The sequence below is a fragment of the Martes martes genome, assembly GCF_963455335.1.
Source record: "Martes martes genome assembly, chromosome: 11".
Classification (NCBI taxonomy): domain Eukaryota; kingdom Metazoa; phylum Chordata; class Mammalia; order Carnivora; family Mustelidae; genus Martes; species Martes martes.
The window spans coordinates 73,575,555-73,598,054 of record NC_137899.1 but is presented as its reverse complement, the minus strand read 5'-3'; the positions used below and the strand labels follow the sequence as shown (position 1 = coordinate 73,598,054).

The window sequence follows — 22,500 nt, the reverse complement described above, 5'->3', positions numbered from 1 at the left end:
AAGTTGAATTTATAATTTTAGATTTTCCAAGTTCAATCTGGAATTCAGAACATTTTAGTAAATGCTAAAACTCTAAGTACTGGAAATAATTGTAATAAACTCCTAAGGTTAATATAATAGCACCTTTTCCCAATTAGGTCTCATAAATGACCTATGAATATTCAAAACTTTCAAGCTTAAATAGCTGAATATTTCTAAAAGGATACTTAGTGGCTGACAAGATACACACAGATATCTAGCACTGTTCAATGGGATTACCCTCAAGTCAATTAATATTATTTTGGGCATCCTGTTTTTTAGTCAAATGATGTGACCTCTTATGTAGTTGGTGTGTCTTAATGATGAGAGCTCTGAGAAGACTTAAGTGGTCTACTCTACTCTTGCTTCCTAATTCCCTGCTCCACTCTCACTGGCCCCTCAGCTGCAGTGCTGCCATATTACGAGTATCCAATTCTTTGGGGTTTACTTTTCTGGGTTGGATTGTAATTGAATAAAGGACCTGTGGGAAAGTCTCAAATTTTGGATAAAGAAGAACAGCAAACACGATGTATTTTTTAAAACACAAACATATAATTTTTGAAAAAGGATATACCTATGAAGGTATGTTCCTTTACATTTTTGAAGGATTTTGATATGCAAGGAGTGTTTATTTAATTATGTCACTGCCTTGTACACAAATCTGTGTGAACTGAGATACAGAGGATGAGACAAAATTAAGCCAAAAACTCTCAGTCATTCAGTAGGTAGGACTCAACTGAGCTATGAACAAGAGCATTTCTGAATAAAATGTCTATTCCAGATGCCAAATATCATCCTTAAAACATCATGCTTAGCCATCAAAAGAAATGAAATCTTGCCAACTAGAGGGTATTATGCTGAGCGAAATAAGTCAATCAGAGAAAGACAATTATCATATGATCTCCCTGATACGAGGAAGGGGAGATGCAATGTGGGGGGTTTGGAGGTAGGAAAAGAATAAATGAAACAAGATGGGATCGGGAGGGAGACAAACCATAAAAGACTCTTAATCTCACAAAACAAACTGAGGGTTGCTGGGGGGAGGGGGGGAGGGAGACAGAGGTGGGGTTATGGACATTGGGGAGGATATGTGCTATGGTGAGTGCTGTGAAGTATGTAAACCTGGCGATTCACAGACCTGTACCCCTGGGGCTAATAATACTTTATATGTTAATTAAAAAATAAATAAATAATAAAAACAAACAAACAAACAAAAAAACCCCATCATGCTTAGTTCCTATTCCAAGGCACTTCACATGCTGACTTAAGTCTATGCGCTGTCCTCAAATTTGTGTGTGTACACAGAACCCGAAATTCCATTCAGTTTTATGTTTTACCCACGCACAACCTGTCTGCTGTTTAAAGACCAACTTTTGTCTACTTCTAAAGACTTGGTTTGACCATCCAGTTTGCACTGATCTCCCACCTTGTCCCTCCAAAGCATTTTTTATTTGTTTGTTTGTTAATCATTCTGATGCTCCAAACTACAGAATCTTTGAATCCTAAGATTCTATCAAACATAATTTTGTTCAATGCTCCCATTGCAGAGATTAGAAAAGAAGCCACTTTCCAAGTGTTGTAAGCACAGTTAAAGCCAGGACTGGCACATATGCGGGCTTCTGGAAAGTTTCTTAGAATCTTGTTATTCTTGCTATCCCATGATGCCTTAAAGAGGTGCACTGCAACTCTTTCTAGTGGTGGCTGTACCAAGTCTTGCCAATGAGGCTATGAACTTCACAGACCAGGAGAGCTACGCATATAGCAAACACCTACTAAATACATGTTGATCGAATGAATGATGCGCCATCAAGTCAGTAAGAGTTTCAGTTGCACTAAATCTAAAAGAGAAAATTTTGGGATGCCTGGCTGGCTCAGCCCATGCATGGAACATGCAACTCTTGATCTCAGGGTAATAAGTTCAAGCCCCGCATTGGGTGTGGAGCCTACTAAAGAGACAGAGAGAGAGAGAGGGAAAGGAAAAATTTCTTTCTGGAATTAAGTATTCTTGGAATCCTTTCCATCCAGAATTAGTTCGCAAACAAAGTATGAGACCGGGAAAGATGTTAATAAAATTTTCCCTTAAGGTTACAGTATTAGGCTTTAACTTACTAAAATAAAGTGAAATCAAAGCCAATAGTCATTAATACTCAATTTTCCATATTACTGATTGCTACCAATCTAATATCTAAGAAAGAAATAAAAAGTAACAAGAGAGGGTAAACATCTCTGAGAATAAAATTGCTTGAAAGTTCTAGGACCTATGCCTATAAATGGATGGAATCCTTTTCAATTAAAAGTAAAATTTGATCATGATTACCCCTACTCATATGAAGTTTCTCATTTTTGGATCTCAGAGAGCTTCATGCTTTCACTCGTTCTGTGGTGTGAGAATTGAAGGGAAATCAAACATCAGGAGACCACATGTCTTTGGTGGATTGCAGGACAAATGGGACATTAGTCTCTTCCGTGGCCATTAGCAATCTTTCCCTATTTGCCCCATTACAGATACGAGGGTCATTTAAGTTCTTTTTTTTTTTTTTTAAAGATTTTATTTATTTGACAGAGAGAGAGACAGCGAGAAAGGGAACACAAGCAGGTCGGGTGGGAGAGGGAGAAGCAAGCTTCCTGCTGAGCAGGGAGCCTGAAACAGGCTCAAACCCAGGACTCTGGGATCATGACCTGAGCTGAAGGCAGATGCTTAACTGACTGAGCCACCAAGTCATCCCTCATTTAATTTATTTTGGGAAAAAAAGGTAGGTATTTCTGTAATGTTCATTTCTTTAAGGTACCTAATGTACAAACATCACTACAGGATAATTAATTCTTCTAGGAAAATGCTCCCCTCCAGCATAGAAACATTTCTGATGATTCAAATAAAGGAATCCTTTTAAAGAAACACACTCTCTGCTCAGTGCTCACCAGTTCTTCCCTCTGCATCCCCTTCTCCAATGAAATTACTTTACAGTTTTTAATTACCCAGTGTGTAATTTAATATAAAAAATGTTATGTTCTTAATATATTGATTAACTTATAAGTATAGTATAAAATAATACTGAACAGTTTGGGCACCTCAATTATAACTTTGGTCATGCAGCAGTGCTTAAGTGGTTAATTATATATAATATAATACATATTATATTATATGTATCATTATATATATATGATATAATATATCATCATATATATCATATATCATCATATCAATATATAATAATATTGGCTTTGAGGATATAACATTTGTGTTTGAATCCTGCCTCCCTTACTTCCTAGCTATGTGGCTTTGGGGAAGTTACTTAATGTCTCTCTACCTCATTTTCTTTATTCACAAAGGAGGAATAAGAAAGTACCTATTATATATAGTCATTATGAGGATTAAGTGATTTTTTATATATGCAAACCAGCTGGAACAGAGCCTGGGTCATAAGTGATCAATACATGTTAGATATAGTCATGATACAATTACAATTAAATACTTTGGGGGAGAAGATATGGTATAAATACATGAATTAATTTTTAAACACTGTATGAGCTTAATTAGCTCTAAAAATATTTTAGCCCTTCTCCCAAAGTGAGACTTTTATTACTGTATCAGAAAAGTCACAAAAGAATGATATATGGGCCCCACATATCAGATGCCAGGCATTAGGGTTATTAAAGTAATCCTAGTAACAGCTGCCCTTCCTAAAAAGTACATTTAAGGTAAAAATCAAGGGAACAAAATAACACAGCATATTTCAATAATTATTGCAAAGAATTATTTAACAATAATTTCCTAAACACTAAAACACTAAGCCAAGAAGTTCATGTCATATCTCGGATCATTTTATTTTTTATTTTTATTTTTTAATATTTGTAGAAGATTTTATTTATTTATTTGAGAGAGAGAGAGAGAGAGAGAGCGCGAGCGCGCAAGCAGGGGGAGGAGCAGAGGGAGAGAGACAAGCAGACGCTGTGCGGAGTGCAGAGCCTGACTCAGGGCTCAATAGCCTGATCCTGAGATCACGACCTGAGCCGAAATCAAGAGTCCATTGCTTAACCGCCTGTACCCCCAAGGTGCCCCAAATCTCGGATCATTTTCAGATCAACAGAGGAAAGCAAACTGCAAAGTAGAAGGGCTGTCAATGCAAAGCTCTGTATATGGAGCTCCTATATTTATTCTCCTCAGTCACCCATCCCAGGCCTCATCATCATTTTGTCATTAAAATCATTAACATGCATGCATTGAATGGTCCAGGCCTGCATCACATTTGGCTTATGAAGTTTGATTATATATGTTTAGCTGGAGAAAACTTAATGAACTCAAAGTTGACTGAAAAGTGGAAATTTTCAGAGATCTAGCAACATACATACACCTATTAGGAAGAAATTTTTTCTGCCCAATATTCCTTTATGCTGTGGATTAAGCCAAGTCCCCTGTGTCTGTAATGATGTAAAGAGCTTCAATCTTGCTTTGATAGGAAAAGCCAATAACATGTAACTATTATCTCTTAATGCCAATAATTAATTTAACAACAGTTTATTGAGTACCTCCTACATATAAGGCACTGCGGGGGCATTAAATATCTATGAAAGAACTTACAGTCTAATATGGAAGAAATAAGTACTCAAATAACTACGAGATGGCCTGTCATAAGTGTACTAAGAGAAGGAGCAATTAAGTGAGATGGGAGGAATTAACATCTGGGAGAGATTACCTGTCTCTAAGAAGAATCCCAAAGTATGTATACTCTTAATGGAATTCTTTTAAGATAACAAAGTAAGAGAAAGCTCAGGTGGACAAAAGAGAGAAATCTTTGACTATTCTGGTGATGACTCTCTCTGGATTTGAAGACGGTTGGGATAGTCATCATGCCATTCTCCCCCCACCACTGATTTGAAATTTATGCACCGCTTACTTCAGTGATGACTTGAGGTGTCTTACAGATTAAAACCGCAGTCCTTAATAATAAGTAAAGTAGAAGCTACTTCAAACAAACAAACAAAATCAGTTGTTTCCAGGAATAAAACAGATGATATACTTTTGAAACATCAAAGATTAAGCTTTATTTATTTATTTATTTATTTATTTATTTATTTTTGACTTAAGGACATAAAGAAAGAAAAGTAAAACTGGTAGAGTCACTGATTTTTATTGTCTTCCTCTTGAGATCTTGCATGAAGGATAATAGAGACTTATGTTTAACCTATCTTAAGGAGGGAGTCTATGAAGTCTGTATTGGATGGTTTTGCCAGTCAATTATTTAATTATTGGGCATAACACAAGCCAGGCATCTGTATTAGTACAGACTTAGGAGGACCAATCTTTGTAGCAGAAGGATGCAGACAGAAGGTAAACTTTAGTAGTTCTTAACCTGATAAATATGTTGTATTTCTTTAAGTGGATTTGGATGAAAGTTTACCTTTGATTTTAAAACAAATGACCCACTTGGTAAATAGTGGATATTCCTTCCCACTAGAATCTAGAAATTCACTGTGAATGGTTTAAAAGCTCTTCTTCCCACAAAATGGGAGATTTATAATACAGCCACTCTGTTTAGTCCACTAACTGCTATTTACTACAGAAAAGCAGTGACTTATGTTTCTTGCTTAAAGAAGGCATCCCCTGGGTGGCTCAGTGGGTTAAAGCCTCTGCCTTTGGCTCAGGTCATGATCCCAGGGTCCTGGGATCAAGCCCCGCATCGGGCTCTCTGTCCGGCAGGGAGCCTGCTTCCTCTTCTCTCTCTGCCTGCCTCTCTGCCTACTTGTGATCTCTGTCTGTCAAATAAATAAATAAATAATCTTAAAATTAAGGGAAAAAAAAAAGAAAAAAAAGAAGGCATCCCCACCTCCTAATTTAAGATAATTTACACTTGGGAGAATTCGAATGCTATTTGGAATTTCTTTAGATAATTGGAGGGAAACTATTTAGTGGTGGAGAGCTAGAAAGTCTGTTATTATTACCTGACAGAAAGGTACAAAGCCAATAAATGAAATGGAAGTACTTCTAGAGGATAACAGTTACTTCTTGTTAGAAGTGAAAAGAATCAATTCAACATGATGTGCAAACTACTGGGCTAGGGGCTGATATGGACAATGGTTTTCATAGAGGAAGTATGATGTATGCACAAGTAACTTTGATACCAGGCAGGATGTGATCGATATCACAGTTGACAAAGTGTCAGGAAAGAGGGGAGGTGAATCCTGGCAATGCAATCAGTGAGTGCTTTATGAAGGAGGAAGGTGTCATTTCAGGTAGGCTTTGAAATATGTGAAAATGTTCATAATGCAGAGACAAGGCAAAGAGCCTTCTGAGTGGAAATGGGGAAAATGGATAATCTTAAATGTGTTGTGGGAACCCTGAGAGTGTGCAGAGGCCATGGAGAAAGGATGGTTGGTAATAAAGAAATATGTTAGAAAGCAGAACAAGGTCAGATGGTGAAGGGCCCTTGAGTTGCATTTTATGGAGTTTAAAATTTATTCTCTGCTAGCTGAAGGGCTATTGATGGTGTCTGAGCCTGGCAGTGAAAAGATAGAAAAGTTTTTGGAGGATTAACTTACAAAGCCTAGACTGAGTTAGGACACTGGACATAGGGTTACCAGTTAGGAGGTCACTAAAACAGTGTAATAAGATAATGATGGTCAGGACTGAGGTGGAGGGATTAGAAACGGTGGAGAGAAGTGAAGAATTTAGGCTATAGGGCAGGGAGTAAAAAGGCTTTGCATCCTTTGCTCCTAAATTTATACATATGTGAAACAGTTCCCTCATAAACTCTACCGTGGAACTGGACGGGTCTAAGTCTATGTGAAAAATTCTAAAAATTAAAAGAGATGACGACTGTTCATACACAATTTTGGTTAATCTTTGTATTTGTTGTTTTAATTGCCCAAGGGAGAGGAGAAGTTGATTCCAGAAAGCTTGGGTGTTAGAAAGTGGAAGACAAGAAGATACTGAAAATGAAATTGTATTGTCCTCTTTGTGATTATGATGCCAGTAGCAGCAATGACCAGAAAAACTCATTAAGGCTATTGAACCTTGGTATCAAAAAATTTGATTTATTTTTAATCTTTAGTCTGTGTTCTTATGTCATTGTAAAGGCTTCATCAAAATAAAAAGCTTCTGCACAGTGAAGGAAACAATAAAACTAAAAGTCAACCCATGGAATGGGAGAAGATATTTGCAAATGATGTATCTGATAAAGGGTTAGTATCCAAAATATATCGAGAATTTATAAGGCTCAACACCCCAAAAATGAATAATCCAAATAAAAAATGAGCAGAAGACATGAACAGACATTTCTGCAAAGAAGACATCTAGATGGCCAAGAGACACATGAAAAGACGCTCAATATCGCTCATTATCAAAAAAATACAAATCAAAACTACAATGAGCTATCCCCTCACACCTGTCAGAGTAGCTAAAATCAACAACACAGGAAATAATTAGGTGTTGGTGAGTTCACAAAGGGGAACCCTCTTACACTGTTGATGAGAAGGCAAACTGGGGCAGCCACTCTGGAAAACAGTATGGAGTTTCCTCAAAAAGTTAAAAATAGAACTATCCTTGATCTAACAATTGCCCTAATAGATATTTACCCAAAGTAATAATTTGAACGGACGCACACGCCCCAGTGTTTATAACAGCACTATCTAAATAGCCAAATTATGGAAACAGCCTAAGTGTCCATAGACTGATGAATGGATACAGAAGAAGTGGTATATATGTACAATGGAATATTACTCAGCCACTAGAAAGAATGAAATCTTACCATTTGCAACAATATGGATGAAGCTAGAGAGTATTAAACTAAGTGACATCAGTCAGCCAGAGAAAGATAAATACCGTATGATTTCACACTCATATGTGGAATTTAAGAAACAAAACAAATGAGCAAAGGGGAAAAAAGAGAGAGAAATGCAAACTAAGAAACAGATTCTTAACTATGGAGGACAAACTGATGGTTCAGAGGGGAGGTGGGAGGGGGGACAGGTTAAGTCGGTGATGGGGATTAAGGAGGGCAGTTGTTTCGATGAGCACCAGATGCTGTACGGAAGAGTCGAATAACTAAATTGTATACCTGAAACTAATCTTACACCGTATGTTAGCTAACTGGAATTTAAATAAAAACTTAAAAAAAAAAAGAAAAATGTATTTTAAAACTGAGTATCAAAGGAAAAGGGCATTAAGTATGCTATTTTCTCAAGTCCAAAAAATCTAGTATTTCCAGAGATGAGTAACAACAACAAAAAAAGTAAGTCTTTTTAAAAGTGGGTAACATATACCTGTGAGGGTTTTGCTAAGAATCTCCAAATAATTGGTGAATTTTTAAAATGTCCATAACCTTCCATCAGCTTGGAGACTAATGAACTCTAAGACAGGGGTCCCAGTCCCTGTCCAGTCTTAACCAGCAGGAATACCTCTCTAGGCAGACCGCCCATACTAAGGCAGAAGAATTATTACCTGTTCCCTGAATGAGATCCATACTTTATACCTCAGTTGCCTTTGCTTGTAATCCTCAAAACCTTCGCACCTCTCTTTCCTTATCTCTGCTTAAAATTAGGTTGAAAAATTTGATTACTATTTTTGCAAGCAAAACCTTTCAAATAGCAATAATTTCATAAAGTTCACCCTAAAAATCTACTTCACGTTAGGCCTAACTCAAAGCCACAACCTCCACAAAGCCTTTCCTGATTCTCTGTGAACCCACACGTAAGGCTTTGAATGTACAATTTGGTTACAGGGCTCTTCCTTCCTCTATTTGGTCTCTCACACTATGTGCATCTTCACCCCTCTATTAGAGTTTTTACCTCTTTGTGGATACAGACCCTCTGCCAGTTTTCAGCACAGTGTGCTGCATACAATAGTTGCTCATTAAATGTTTGTTCAACTTAAATGAATAAAACTTATCTCTGTTCTTTGCAACCAGCCAAGCCTGTAGCAGAAGGAAATGCCAAGTAGCAACTGATGTTTATACTCTAGTTTAATCTTTCCATTTTACAGCCCACCCTCAGTAGTGGTATACACCGAAAACACAGAGGACTAACTACATTAACAGACTGATTCGTTGCTTAGAGAAATGTGTTGCTTCTTCAGTTGTGAAATTTGTAAGTACCCAAGGCACCAATGAAAGGCAGAAGAAATGTTAATGTTTGCCTATACCCTAAAGCAAAGAGTCAAATTATAATGGGGAAGTTTAGCTTTTTAGATTGTGGTCACACAGTATATTCCCTAAAGGAATGTAAATTGTCTTTCTTTGCTCCTTACTCAGGACTAAGTAAAAGGTCTGATACACTGTTTCTGGGTTTTGTTTTGTTCTTAGAATAAGAAAGTACTGTGAATAAATTTCTCTTAAACTGAGACATTCAAAATGTATTTAAGCAAACAGATGTTAGGCTGTAAAGAATCAATGGAGTGTCCTTATTTAGATATTATCAATGTGACAATTAAAATATTTACATAGTGTCATTATGTCTGAGAAAAACTCAGTGGCATAATATAAATCCAATTGAGCCATTCAGTAAAACAATATTTACTAATACCAGGAACCTAATGATAAAATCTTGAAGTCTTAAATGTTATGGTAGATGCCAGCAAATGCTGTGAAAAAAAATTTACAGTTAATGGCTCCTATCTACAATACAGGCAATTTCAGGAAATGTAAAGTTAATTTTATCAAACATTTACAAGTCAAAACTAAATGTAAGACTAGATTAAAATTGTTTTTGAATTTTACTCATTATAGGAGATTCCCTTGTATCTTTTCTTTAGATAATCCTAGTTATTTCAGAAAAACTGTAATACATTTCATACAGTGTGCCTACCGAGAAGAGTAATAAACATTTTTTTTTTACAAAGAGGTATAATATATCTTTTACAAATCTTATAAGAATATTTGTAGCCTTTCTCCCTGCCCTAGCACACCAGAAGCATAAATGTGCTTTCATCAGTAACTATGGGCCTTTACTACAAAAAACGTTACTTCCAGGATAATGGTAAAAAACCTATCCTCATAAATAGTGTTAGGGCCCTAATGCTTCAATTTTACTGTGGAAATTGATTTCATTTGACCCAATATAGCAATCTTAACCCAGTGAAATGAACTTATATTTGCAGTTACTTGGAGAAACATACTGAGTATATTGAAATCTGTGCAGTCCCTAACCATGCTTTACTTCTACTCAGTTTAGTTGGACACCTTCAACTTACATGGGATACACCATCTAATTCCAATAGAAAATATTTATAGTCATACAAATTCTTTACCTCTTACTTATCATTATGTCCTAATTGTTGATTAATGACATTAAGAAATATCAGAGTACACTGAGTATTGCTATAGGCTAACGCTGTCCACTGATTTGCATAGGATTTGACTTTCACAAAACATCAAAATTTTTCTAGTTAAAAGGAAATACCTGGATAAGGTGGGACTTTCTTTTAACTATCTACCATGTCCATCTAGTTCTTGGCATATAACTGTTGCATGAATAATGATACCACTAGTATATAAGCATTATAAAAAAAATCAAAGTATAAGATTAGCACTTTAACTATCAATTTTATATGTACTTGAATAAAATTTGATGTAATTACTTTGTATTTGCTAATGGCACAGCTCTCATGCTTATTACATAAATATCCTTGTTTGTAGATGTAAAATGAATTCCAAAACATGAACACTAATCTTTTATTAAGATGGAAAAATGTAGTTTCATGAGACTCAATTTTTGGTTTTGTTTGTTATTTTTGATTAGCAAACTTACTATTAATTGATATCTTAGTAGATATAATCACATCAAATAAGTAACTTCTAAAAAGTTTGGATTTTTTTTTTCCCCAAAGAACAAGTTTTACAGGAATACTGGTAAAATAATTGATGTTCATTTAGAAAGCATATGAAAAATGGAGATTAGGGAAATTCAGTTCTAGTCATTTCCTTCTAGCACATATACAAGGAAATGATATAATTATATTTGGAATTTAAGGGTAGACTTATAAAAATTACGTTTAGTTATTTCCATTCGTATAAAGTCATGTTGAAGTGAGAAACAATTCATGTGTCTTAAACATTAGTAACTCAAACGTTTGTTAATATTTTGTGTAGGAAGTATTTCAGTTTAACGTATCAAAGAAATAAGCTAATTAATAAAACTAAAGTTTTAAAAAGAAAACTTTGTTTTTAAAAGAGAATATTTTCTTAGTACTTCTTAAAATGAGACATGATCTTAGGCTAATGCAAGTAATTAAATCACAAAGTTACACTGTTATTAAGAAATTATTTACTTAATTGTACTTAAGATTTTATTCTTTTGAAATGATAAGGCTGACTTCTTCTACTAAAATATATATTTTATATTCTAAATTAAGCACACTTTAGAGAAATATTTAATTCTCTTATTTACAAAAGTCAGTAAGAAGTCCATATAAATAAAACAACTAGACATGATAAATTCACTATTAATTAATTAAGAAATTATAAAACCAATCTTTACTAGTATGGCTCAATTTTTTCCAGTTTATTATTTTTCAAAATTTTCTTTTTTGTAAACTAAAATAACATTTATCACACAAATTTACTGTTGATTAAATTATCTTTATTTTGATTTGAATGAATCTCCACATAGCTACCATTAGAACAGTACTCAGAACTACTACTCCAGTATTACCTCATTTCAACAGACAGAGATTCTGCTTATTTCTTGATGAAAAGAAAAATATTCCTCTTCCCAGAAATGTGTAATCCTTAAGAGGGAGAGAAACACGGGAGCAAACAAATGATTCCTCATTCTATATATACCTTGTATTGTTTGTTTTATTCAGAATATAATTAGAAAATGCCCTACTCAATTCTCTGTACCTTTCTGTCTTGGCTAAAGATAAACAGACAAATAAATTTTAATTCTTCATCTTAAGGTCAGAATACAACTTTAATCCTAATATATTTAATAAATCTTATATCTCCCTTAATCTGTCACCTAAAAAACCACACCCATTTTGTGTTTGATCGCAAAGGAATATTATTTCCAGATGATTATAATAAAAGTTTCTCTTCTAAGATATATTGCCTGTCTAAACGATGCAGTTTATAATTCTATCCTACACCCAATGGGTCTGACCCTGAGATGGAGTTCCAAAGTTCCATTTAAAGTCAATAGAAGTTCTAAGAAATATAACAAAAAGGTGGATTAAGGTTAATAAACATAATTTTATAAATTGCATGCATATATATGTGTATCAAAATTTCTCTAAGATTTCTTGCCCTTACCTTCAGCAGTATATTGAAATTTATTCAAATTTATGCAACATTGTTTAAAGAAACGGGATTTTACATGATTTGAAGGCTCACTCCCAAATGATTTCAGATAGTTTTGCTGTAGTGCTCTCGAAAAAACATAACAACAAAATTCATTATGATTTATCATTCTATTTGATTGATAACAGTAATAGATGTGACCCAAACAGCTGTAATAAAATGAAAATACAGATGTAATTGCTTTGAACCTAGATGAGCACGGATAGATTTTGCCCAATCTCAGAATCACAGTAGTTGCCTGTTGAGATACAATTAGTACTATTCCATTTTGTGTCTCCCAAATAAAAACTTTCAACAAACGTCTGGCTACGGAGTGAAGGATCTTTATAATTTTAATCAGTTGGCCAGTGAAATAAAAAAAAAGTCTAAATTACATCTCGACACTCAGCCATTAAGTCAGCTTTGGGGCTCCATTAAACTCCAGAACTCCATTAAACCATTCATCCAGGACTTGTGTTTTTGCCCTGTTTCTTGGACTAAGTCTCAGTCAAACTGTCAGAATGGGTATGAGAGTACACAAAAGGTATGTCCCCGTTTGGCTCTAATTCCCTCTTTGATAACTTGGGTTCTGGGTCCCTGAAGGCCTTGCCCTCCAAGTCCTATAACTGGGTCCTCTGGCTGTGGCTAGTCCTTCCCGATGTGGCTCACTCATTTTTCTGGACTGCTGTCTATTTCCCTTTGCCAAATGGCCTGGTGGGATACTTCCCATCCACTGCTAGCTCTTGATGGAGATACCTCCTGGATACCTTACAGAGATGACTTTCCTCTGGGTTTACAGATGTATGGTTTATGTCATTAGGTTCTGTCTAATCCGTGAGACTGGTTGCTCTGCTAAAACGATTCCTTTGCTCAAATTAAATGTAGGACTGACTCATTGTTCCGTTTTCTCCTGAACTATGCTAAGTTATGCTCTGTTAGTTTTAAACATGAGATTGAAATAGGGAGTAAAACCAATATTTACCTCTCATTCTAAATCTAATACGTTTTGTCCTTTTTTTGACCTGCTAATTAGCAAAAGGATCTTAGATTTAATGTTGCAAATGTAAATTTTTCTATAGTAAGGTAACACTGTGTGACCAATGAATACTTTTGCTCCCGACTTTTAACTGTGTTGATGATGCTACTCTATTTTTGGTCTTCAAAGATTAAGATAACGTTGAACAAACTAAAGAACGTGAGTTTCCACTAGTTATATTAAACTAGTTGGTCATTGTTGCTTATACAAATTCTTGAATTCTACCCTAATGATGAAAACTGCATATGGAGGGTAGAGACCCTGAGATTTTTTGGTGCCAAAGTATTCAAGTATATTGTGGTTCTTACGTTAATGATCAATTTCAAATTCTGCCAAAGTAGTTAAAATACATATAATTTTAACATATATTAAAATATAATTTTTATCATGGAAAGCAACTTCACATTAAGTAATATTCTGAAATGATAGCTGACGTTACATAATAAACACTTTTAGTCATAAAATGCCCATCGTCACCAAATATACATCTACTTCCAAAGCCTGATGTCAAAAGCTGAAGTTAAAATACCATATGGGTATATATAAAAACAAAACAAAACAAAACACCTTTTTCCCTGGTCGTAGAGGTAGAACGAAATTAATATGGAATAACAATATTCATTTTTTAGCAATTCAGTCAATGACATTTTGACCCTCAGAGAAAGGAAATTTTCTAAGGCTCAACTAGTGTTAGTGCAAATGAAGATGTACCTTCTAAAAAAGTAACTTCTTTAGATATGAAACAGAAGCAGTAAGCTACAATACTGTCAGCTAAAAGTTTTCTGACACACTTTGCCTAAATGGTGGGGATTCGTACCATGGGTGTCAGATATCATCTGTACAGTTCTATAAAAATCCTTCAAAACCCTATAGGAACCCACAAATTTCCACAATTGGCACGGTAGGGATACAACACCTTTTAGCTGAAGGCACTGTACCTCTGGGAGGATCTTTTTATTAAGAGGAACTAGAATGAGTTGTAAGTGCCACATATGGGGACCGGAATAATGTAAAAAAGAACAGCAGCCACTGAGCCACACTTGTAGCACTTAAAAAAAAAAAAAAAAAAAGATGAGATGATAAAGAGCTGGCATAATCATAAGTTCTGTACAATCACTTTGGAAAGAGATCTCAAAGCTAACTAGCAAAGTTAATGAAAAGTTCAGAGATTAAATAAAAATGGAATTAAATCAGAATGAAAATTAGGAGACCTAGAAATGTTAGGACCAAAAAAAAAAAAAAAATTAAAGGTGACTGAAAAGTTGTGAATTAGAAAATCTGCAAAAGCATATGTAAAGCAAGGGGTAAAAAGCTTTTATGTTTAGAGCTTCATAATGCCTCTTAATAATCCAAAATATCAACAAAAATAAGTGTGGCCTTAACAGGCATGAAAACAATGAGAAGGAGCATTCTACTTGCTCAAGTTGTCAGTCACTTTCAACTGTTTTCCTCTGAAATACAGAGCCACTCCAATTTTAAATGCTTTTGTCCACAGAGAGATCTAAGGTCTGTAGGGATTTTATATAAAATATCACCAACTAAAGGGGTAGGGTCTGCAAATTCTACATGTGCCTACAAAGAGCAATTTAAATTTTAAGGCGGCCAAAGAGAATAGGAGGAAGAAAGGTGGTATTTTATGCTTAAATATCTTCATTATGCTTCCAAACAATTCATGATTTATACTAGATTTTCAATATTGTTTTACAAAATGGGAGTCCAGAAGTCCCTTTTAGCTGTGTTGCAAAATGTTATTGCTAGGACAGGCTGACGTTTATCACTGAAATGACAGAAAAACTGAGGTTCTCAAGAAGCATGCTGAAAAGAGGACAGGGACATACAAGGTATAGAAAGTTCTGGGGCATGTATAATATGTGTTCAGCACCTTAATGAAAAAGATTACTGGGATCCCCACTGCAGTCCTGAAATAATGCTACACTACTCCTTTTATGTGATACCTCAGCTTTTGATTTCCTTACTCTAAAGTTTTGGCTTCTAAGGACACAACAAATTTATTTTCTAGTCTTATATGAACCGTATTAACATTCCGATTCTATATAGAAGATCATTAACTCTCAAACTTCAAATATTTGCTTTAATAAGAGGAAGAAAATATAATAATCACCTGCAACTAATATAGAATATTAGCAAGCAGAACTTTGAAATGACATAGAGGCTAAAAGGATTCAGGAATGACATGTAAGAAATGATCTGAAAACTCAACAGTAGGAGACTCTAATAATCAGAAAGGGGAACGACATGACAATGGAAGGCTTTGTGCGTAAAGCCCTCAATACAAAACCAGTTCAGGAAGAGCATTGATTTTGATCTCTAGAAACAAAATTTGAAAATATAAAAATAGGAATCTCATTTAACATTTTTCAAGAGAAAAAAGGCAATTCTGAGCCAACTTATGGAGAGCGAGGAGAAACAACTGATTAGTAAAAAAAAAGAAACAACCAAGTTGAGCTAAATGTGGTAGGTATATCACTAAACTTCTCTTTTTGATTTAGGTTTGCAAGGAGACAGGAAATGGAATGATTCTATTATGAGATCACCTTCCAGCTCTGGTCTAAATGTTTTCTTGTCTTTTCAGTCAAGTCTAACACATTGGAGAGGAGATTAAGTTCAAATTATTTCCACTTGAACACAGCATCAATCCTCTGTAAGTAGTCTTTTTAAGAGACAAATATTGATACAAAATAGGAATCTAAATTAATTTTTTCCATATTCTATAGAACTCTGAGAAGTCAATAAGCAGGGAATATTGACACTGAGGTGCATAAGGGAAGAGTATTCTAAAATTGTAATGATACACAGCTCAGATTCTTTTTTTTTTTTCTTTCTTCTTTTTAGAAAGAGAGAGAGAAAGGGAGAAGTGGGGAAGGGCAGAGGGGGAGAGAGAATCTTAAGCAGTTCCACACCCACCACAGAGCCTGATGATGAGCTCGATCTCACAACCCTGAGATCGTGACCCGAGCCGAAATCAAGAGGCAGGTGCTTAACTGACTGAGCCACCCAGGCGCCCCACAGCTCAGACTCTTAAGAGACATTTTCTTTCCATTGTTCAGACCATCATGGCTCTAGAACTCTTTTGACAGCAAGAGAAAATAAAGATTTAAAAAATTTATTTGATTGAAAAGACTCAAAACAAGTCTAAAAAGCTTAGTATATAGAATCTATATTATTCTCCCCGGCTTTAACCTTTGCTACTTTTTGCTAAAATACCCTCGAACATTCGATTTGATTAATAATGCATTAATTTCAGTAAATTTTTTTCTTTTTAATTCACCTTCAACAAGATAAATAAAATCTAGCAAGGTCTGGGAAGATAATCACGAATGAGGTGAAGGGGATTGCTACTTACTATTCAGATAAATTTGAACAGTTATAAAATACATATAAACTAAATAATTAAAATTAAAAATAAAACTTCACAGATACTCTATCAATATTTAGAAAGATCTATTGGCTCCCACATAAAGATGAACGTTATATTTAGTTACCTATTCTTCCTAAAGGTCCCTGGTTCCCCTTCTTCCTCAGGGTTCCAAGAGAATCCTGGATTTTCCTCTTGCAGGGATCACTTCATGAAGTCAAACCATATCAAATAAATTGATCTCCCACAGTCATTAGCATATGGTTACTGACTACTTACTTTGCATGGTCTGACGTGTCAGAGATTTCATATACTGTAATGTGTCTAAAACACAGTTTCTGTCCTTTAGCTGGGGACATCTGCAAAGCAAGCATGCGGTAAGGCATGAATGTGCACATGCTTACACCGAGGCCACGTTAGTTGCAGACCGTGGTACAGGGAGTAAGCTCTCCCGCGTGCGGAAAAAATGTGGGTCCTGATAGCACAGCTATGGGGGCAAGCTTCCGGGGGAAATAGGACCAGGCTCTTAAGGAAAAGTAGGACTTAAGTGAGAGAAAGAGGATGAAAAGCTGAAAAGGGAAAAGGCAGAAAGGCAAGTAGTAAAGGCAGAATGAATGCACTAGTTTGGCAAAAGCCTTCATTCAGGGCATTCTAAGAGTAAAACTTGGGAATGGAGAGAAAGTATCAAATGTGGAGCATCAAACTGCAGAAGGCGGATGATAATTTAACACGTTCTGTTCTCCAAAAATAATTTGTTAAGAAGCATTAACCCATAGCTATTCCACTCTTCTAAAGCTTCAAAACATCTCTACCAATCCAAGGAATATGTCTACATTCTCTGACGTCACCATTTGGATTTGGATTTTACTATTTTGGAGTGGAGTAAAAAGACTAAACAAAGTTCAGTTTCCTGAATCTAAGGACACTTACGTTCTTGGATTCAACAAGCAAGATGGTGAACATACCATTTTCCCTCTTAAGCCTATCCTCTTGTGACTTCTATTTCTCTTTGTGAGCTCCAAGGTTGCTATGATTTCTCCTAATTCCCCTCTTTGTCCCCAGCATTCAGTGGGTTGTCTTGTCTGTTCCTTTTTTCCATGGCGCTTCTTGTATTGATTCCTTGCTCTCCGTGCCCAGTCTTGTACTTAGCTCAGGCACTGCCTACCGCAAGAATTCACCTGCTGCTCTCAGTCTCTCTGGATCTCTCTTCTGTTCTCTAGTCTCTCCAAACTCCTGAAATCCTACCACCTGTGAGGGCCTTTCAGCCCACTCCCAGATTACTCTTCCTAAAGCACAGCTCTGACAGTGTGAAACTCAAGCTCCTAACATCACCAGGCTTCATAGCGACTGAGACAAACACTGCAGCTTGATGATTAAGACACTCACCAGTCTACTGCCACCACTTCATATATTCTAAGTGCTATTTTTCTTTGTACATTCTAAATTCCTATCAAACCTAATACTCAATGTTTTCTAGGCATAGATCATGGGTTCCTGTTCTGGGCTGGTATTATTCATCTGAATTGTTAATTATCTATAACCTCGGATAACATTTTTTTTTCCTCAAATATCTCTTATCCTGCTGACTCTGACTGAGTAACCTACTCCCTACCATTAATTTCCGTCTCATATGGTTTCCTTTTGTGGACTGGCTTACTTCATGAATTATAAGAGGGGGTGTGAGGAAAAGGAAAAGGATGGCCAAGGAGCCTAACCACATGCTTATGGAATGCCTTAAGAAAGGCATTAAGATGTGAAATATCTTAGCATTATTTTTAGTTTCATTTAGAGTAACAATGAGGTATTACAAGATGAAATATAACTGTGTACACGGCACTGTGATGGACACGGGGAGGAATCACTATCTTTCAGGCACTCATTTCACCTGAAAGAATCTTATGAGGTAGACAATATTATTACTTACCTCATTTTCGGTAGAGAAAAATGAGGAAATAAATGAATCCTACTCAGTGACTAAGTGCTAAATCTGGAATTGGAACCCCTACCATCTGTCCCAAGAGCCCAAATATCGGAAGCCGTATGCCTTTCTGCCTCTCCCTCACTATTCCGTTAGTGTAACTACTCCCCTCCAAAAACAAGGACCATGGCTTCATTTCAGGGCACATAAGCATGCAGTTTAAATGTTCTCTAACAATTCTTTCACTTCTGTTTAATTTTCAAAGTACACTGAAGTGCATTTAATTATATGCAGCCCAATTTTGATGGAGAGAATAAGATAATATTTTTCCTTTGCCTCATCATGTACATAAAATGCTTAATATTCTTTAGGTACGAGCATATTAAAACTCTATAAGGATGAAGATACAGAATACTGAAATGACATTCCATCAATAATATTTGACGTCTAATGTACAAAAAGTTAACGATAGCAGAAACAGATTCAAAGAACGAATGATAACTCGATGTTTTGCAAGATAATTAAAATTTTTTGATTATAATTTATATAATTTAGGAAAAGACCCAATTCGGTCTTCCTCTAATTTTTGTCTTTTTCGGAAATCCACTTACAATAAGCCAAGGGAAGCGTTCCTTATATCTCTCTATGGAAAATACAGATAAATGTTTTTCACATGCACTAATTCACAGGAGCAGAAAACGTACAATATGCTGACTACAAACATTTTAGTTTTATAAACCCATCAGGCATTAAATCTATGATTCTTATATGTTATTTTACACACCCTGTTTTTTTCACTGGTATATTTCACATTTAACTGAACTAAATTGATATTAAAATGAAAAAATCTAAAATAGCAATGGCCAAATGAAAAAATACAACTAACCTGGCAATGCCATCATTTAGCCCCATAATTATCTCAGGTTGTAAAATATAATGTTTAACAAATGATTTGATTGATCATTAATTTTTTTATTTTAATATTCTTACCACTTAACACTTAAGAAAACACTTCTCTGCCTGTCCTCTCTGTATGGTACACAACCACCACTACCCACTGCAGACTAACACGGGGAGTGAAACCAGCAGCTCCAACACCTCCATTATGAACACCTTTCATTTTTCTGAAATAGGGCTTTTTTAAAAAGGCGGAAAACAGGATCTAACTCTTGTTTGCTCTTTAAAGTTTTATTGTTTTAGCATTTTATAGAGAGAGCCAGCACCAGCACACTCAGGAGAACTGCTAAAAGTAAAAGGCCTCAAGCTACCCACCGCCTAGCTGACAGGATAAAGCAGAGGTATAAAAACTTTTGTCTGATTGCTCACTTTCCGTGTTTTAGAGTACTGCTACTCTCAAGAGCATATATTCATGTTCTTTCTACTTCGAGTTTTATTACTTCTTTTGTATTATTTAATACATCTAAAGACACTTCCAAAAGACAAATTTTTCCATTTTGAAAAAGTAATGGTTTGGAACCTGATAAAACACATTAATGTTCACAGTGTGTTTTTTGCAAAGGTGATAGAGTAAAAGCGCTATAAAACAATTAGGCGCATGATCTTAAAGACATTAATATGTCAAATAGAATAAGATGTTTAAAAAGTCAACAAAAATAATATCCTAGGAAAGGTCAGATGGAAATAGGCATGCATAAAGACCACATTTCTCATTTGGGTCTTTGACTAGATCTTTAAGGCAGAGATGGGGAAGAAAATATAAAAATGAGAGAAAGTACCATTCTTACCTCAATAACTTGAAATTAGAAGTATATGATGTTTAACTCTAGGCAGTATTGACATTAAGAGTCGACTCATCCTGACAACTGGATGGTATATATGTTTCATTATTCAGATTATAATTTTTTTCTCCTGAATTCTAAGTCCTACCAGGGTCAATACTTTTTAGTAAACAAGAAACTGATATGCTTGGCCTACTGAACAAGGCCAGGCATTTTTTAAAGTGTCATACACATTTCTGAAATCCACAATACATCAATTTTTAATACATCTACTCTCTCAGCTCCATTAAAAAGATGGTAGGGGAAAGATTTTAGAGTAATTAATGATATAGTTAGCTGCTAAATATTAATAGGAATCGTAGTCTTGCATAAAATATAACATATAAACCTTGCCAATACAGACGCACCAGTAATTAAAGTTGAATATGTAATTACACTGATTTATAAGACAGGCAAAAAGTTACACTTTACTAGCTTCTATGTAAACTGTGGGTAACAGTTAAACTTTGCATTTTACGGTTTATAAAAACGGGCAGTATCTTGACTACAGTTCATAAATGGTTTAGAGACCTGTAATAGTAGTAAAAATTACGACAACTTATTCCATCATGAATATTTTTATTGCACCATACAAACCAAACTGTGATAATGACCCATAAGATGTAGACTCATCTTAGACACTGCTCTACCCCCAAGAGAATGTTAGTACTACTAAGAATTTGTAGAGGACTGCTGGTATAACAATTATGGGACACTGGAGAGAATCTAAAAGATGCATTAAAACTGATTTTGATACACTTTCTCCTATCACGAACACGGGCCAATTTAGTTCCCCTTAAAACTGTATTTTGGACTTCTATACCACTAGACACTTCAGACAAATACCAAATGTTAGAAGCGTATGCGACCGGGCCCTTCCGGATGCCCGGCCTGCTAACCCACTTACATGTGCGGCTGCGGCGAGCAGCCCGGACTACTGTTCCCGTTGCTGTCGATGTGGTCCAGGGAGCCATTGAGGTCTTCGTGGACGGCCTGCAGCAGGCCACTGGAGGCATTATTGATCAGTCCCGGGTTACTAAGCAAAGGTAAACTGCTCTCTGCCAAGGCAGCCTAGTGAAACGAAGAAGGTGTAAAACAACTTTGGAAATGCCCTTTAAGTCATCTCTTTAAAAGAAGATTGCTCTTCATTGAATGGGTTCTGATCACAGTATGGATGTTTTAGAAGCATTTAAAGAAAACATATGGGGAGGGCAAAAGTTCCAAACGGGCAGCTTGCGGCAGGGACATCAAGAAAATTAAGTGTGATGCGAAAGCGTCCACACAAGCTCACCCAGCAAACTTTTCCACTCGTGTTTCAGCCCTTCGCATGCAGAAATGTTGTATTCTCCCACGGAGTGAAAAACCCCAACACAGAAAGCAGTCGCTCTGCTTTTTAAAAATGACCAGGACTTAGCTCAAAATAAAGAAGTCCTGACATTTGCCTCCTCTGCATAAAAATTATATATTATAATTAAACTTTAAAGTTTTTGCCACAAGCACCATGTTCCCCAACACTATGATGTGAAATCATTTATGACAGCCTAGATAAATATTAATGCATAGCCACATGCATTTGCAAAAGCTTCTATCAATCTAGCATTTGCAGGAAAACCGAGTGTTCCAGATTTTGCCACAGGGTGTCCTTCTTGCTTCTTCACATCAAAAGTAGCTTGAATGAGAACCAGTGCTTTCTACAGTACTAGGTACTACAACTTACTTGGATGACAAACCAACTCTTAAGAACAGTCACAATCCCACCTAAATACAAAGCATGCAAAACAAAGCAACGACAAAAAGGCAAAACATTCATATACAAGGATACTGGAAAGGTGCATTTAATGATATTACCTGCAAACTGGCATTAAGAGCTGCTCCATAGCCTAAACTGGTAGGTATATTTTTTACTAAGGTTGGGCTTCTGGAAGAAAAAATATAAAGATGATCTCTAAGTCAAAATAGAAAATATGTGGATATCAAGAATCCTAGCTAAAAACATATGTTCCGGCCTGCTGTCTCACACTACTGGTCCAGAGTGAAGGTATCTAAGGCCACAGAAATGAGGTGACAGATTTCAAATATGTAATTCTCTACATATTACATATCAC

General features: G+C 35.7%; 1 protein-coding gene across 1 annotated transcript in view; it reads right to left on the bottom strand.

Moving 5' to 3' along the window:
• FOXP2 (forkhead box P2) overlaps positions 1-22,500 on the bottom strand; it is a 553,051-nt gene that overhangs the window by 6,156 nt on the left and 524,395 nt on the right. The window contains exons 18-19 of the mRNA XM_080819149.1: positions 22,244-22,313; positions 21,303-21,466 (exon numbers count right to left, since the gene is read on the bottom strand). Coding sequence (XP_080675275.1) covers positions 21,303-21,466; positions 22,244-22,313 — 234 coding nt within the window. The remainder of the gene's footprint in view (positions 1-21,302; positions 21,467-22,243; positions 22,314-22,500) is intronic.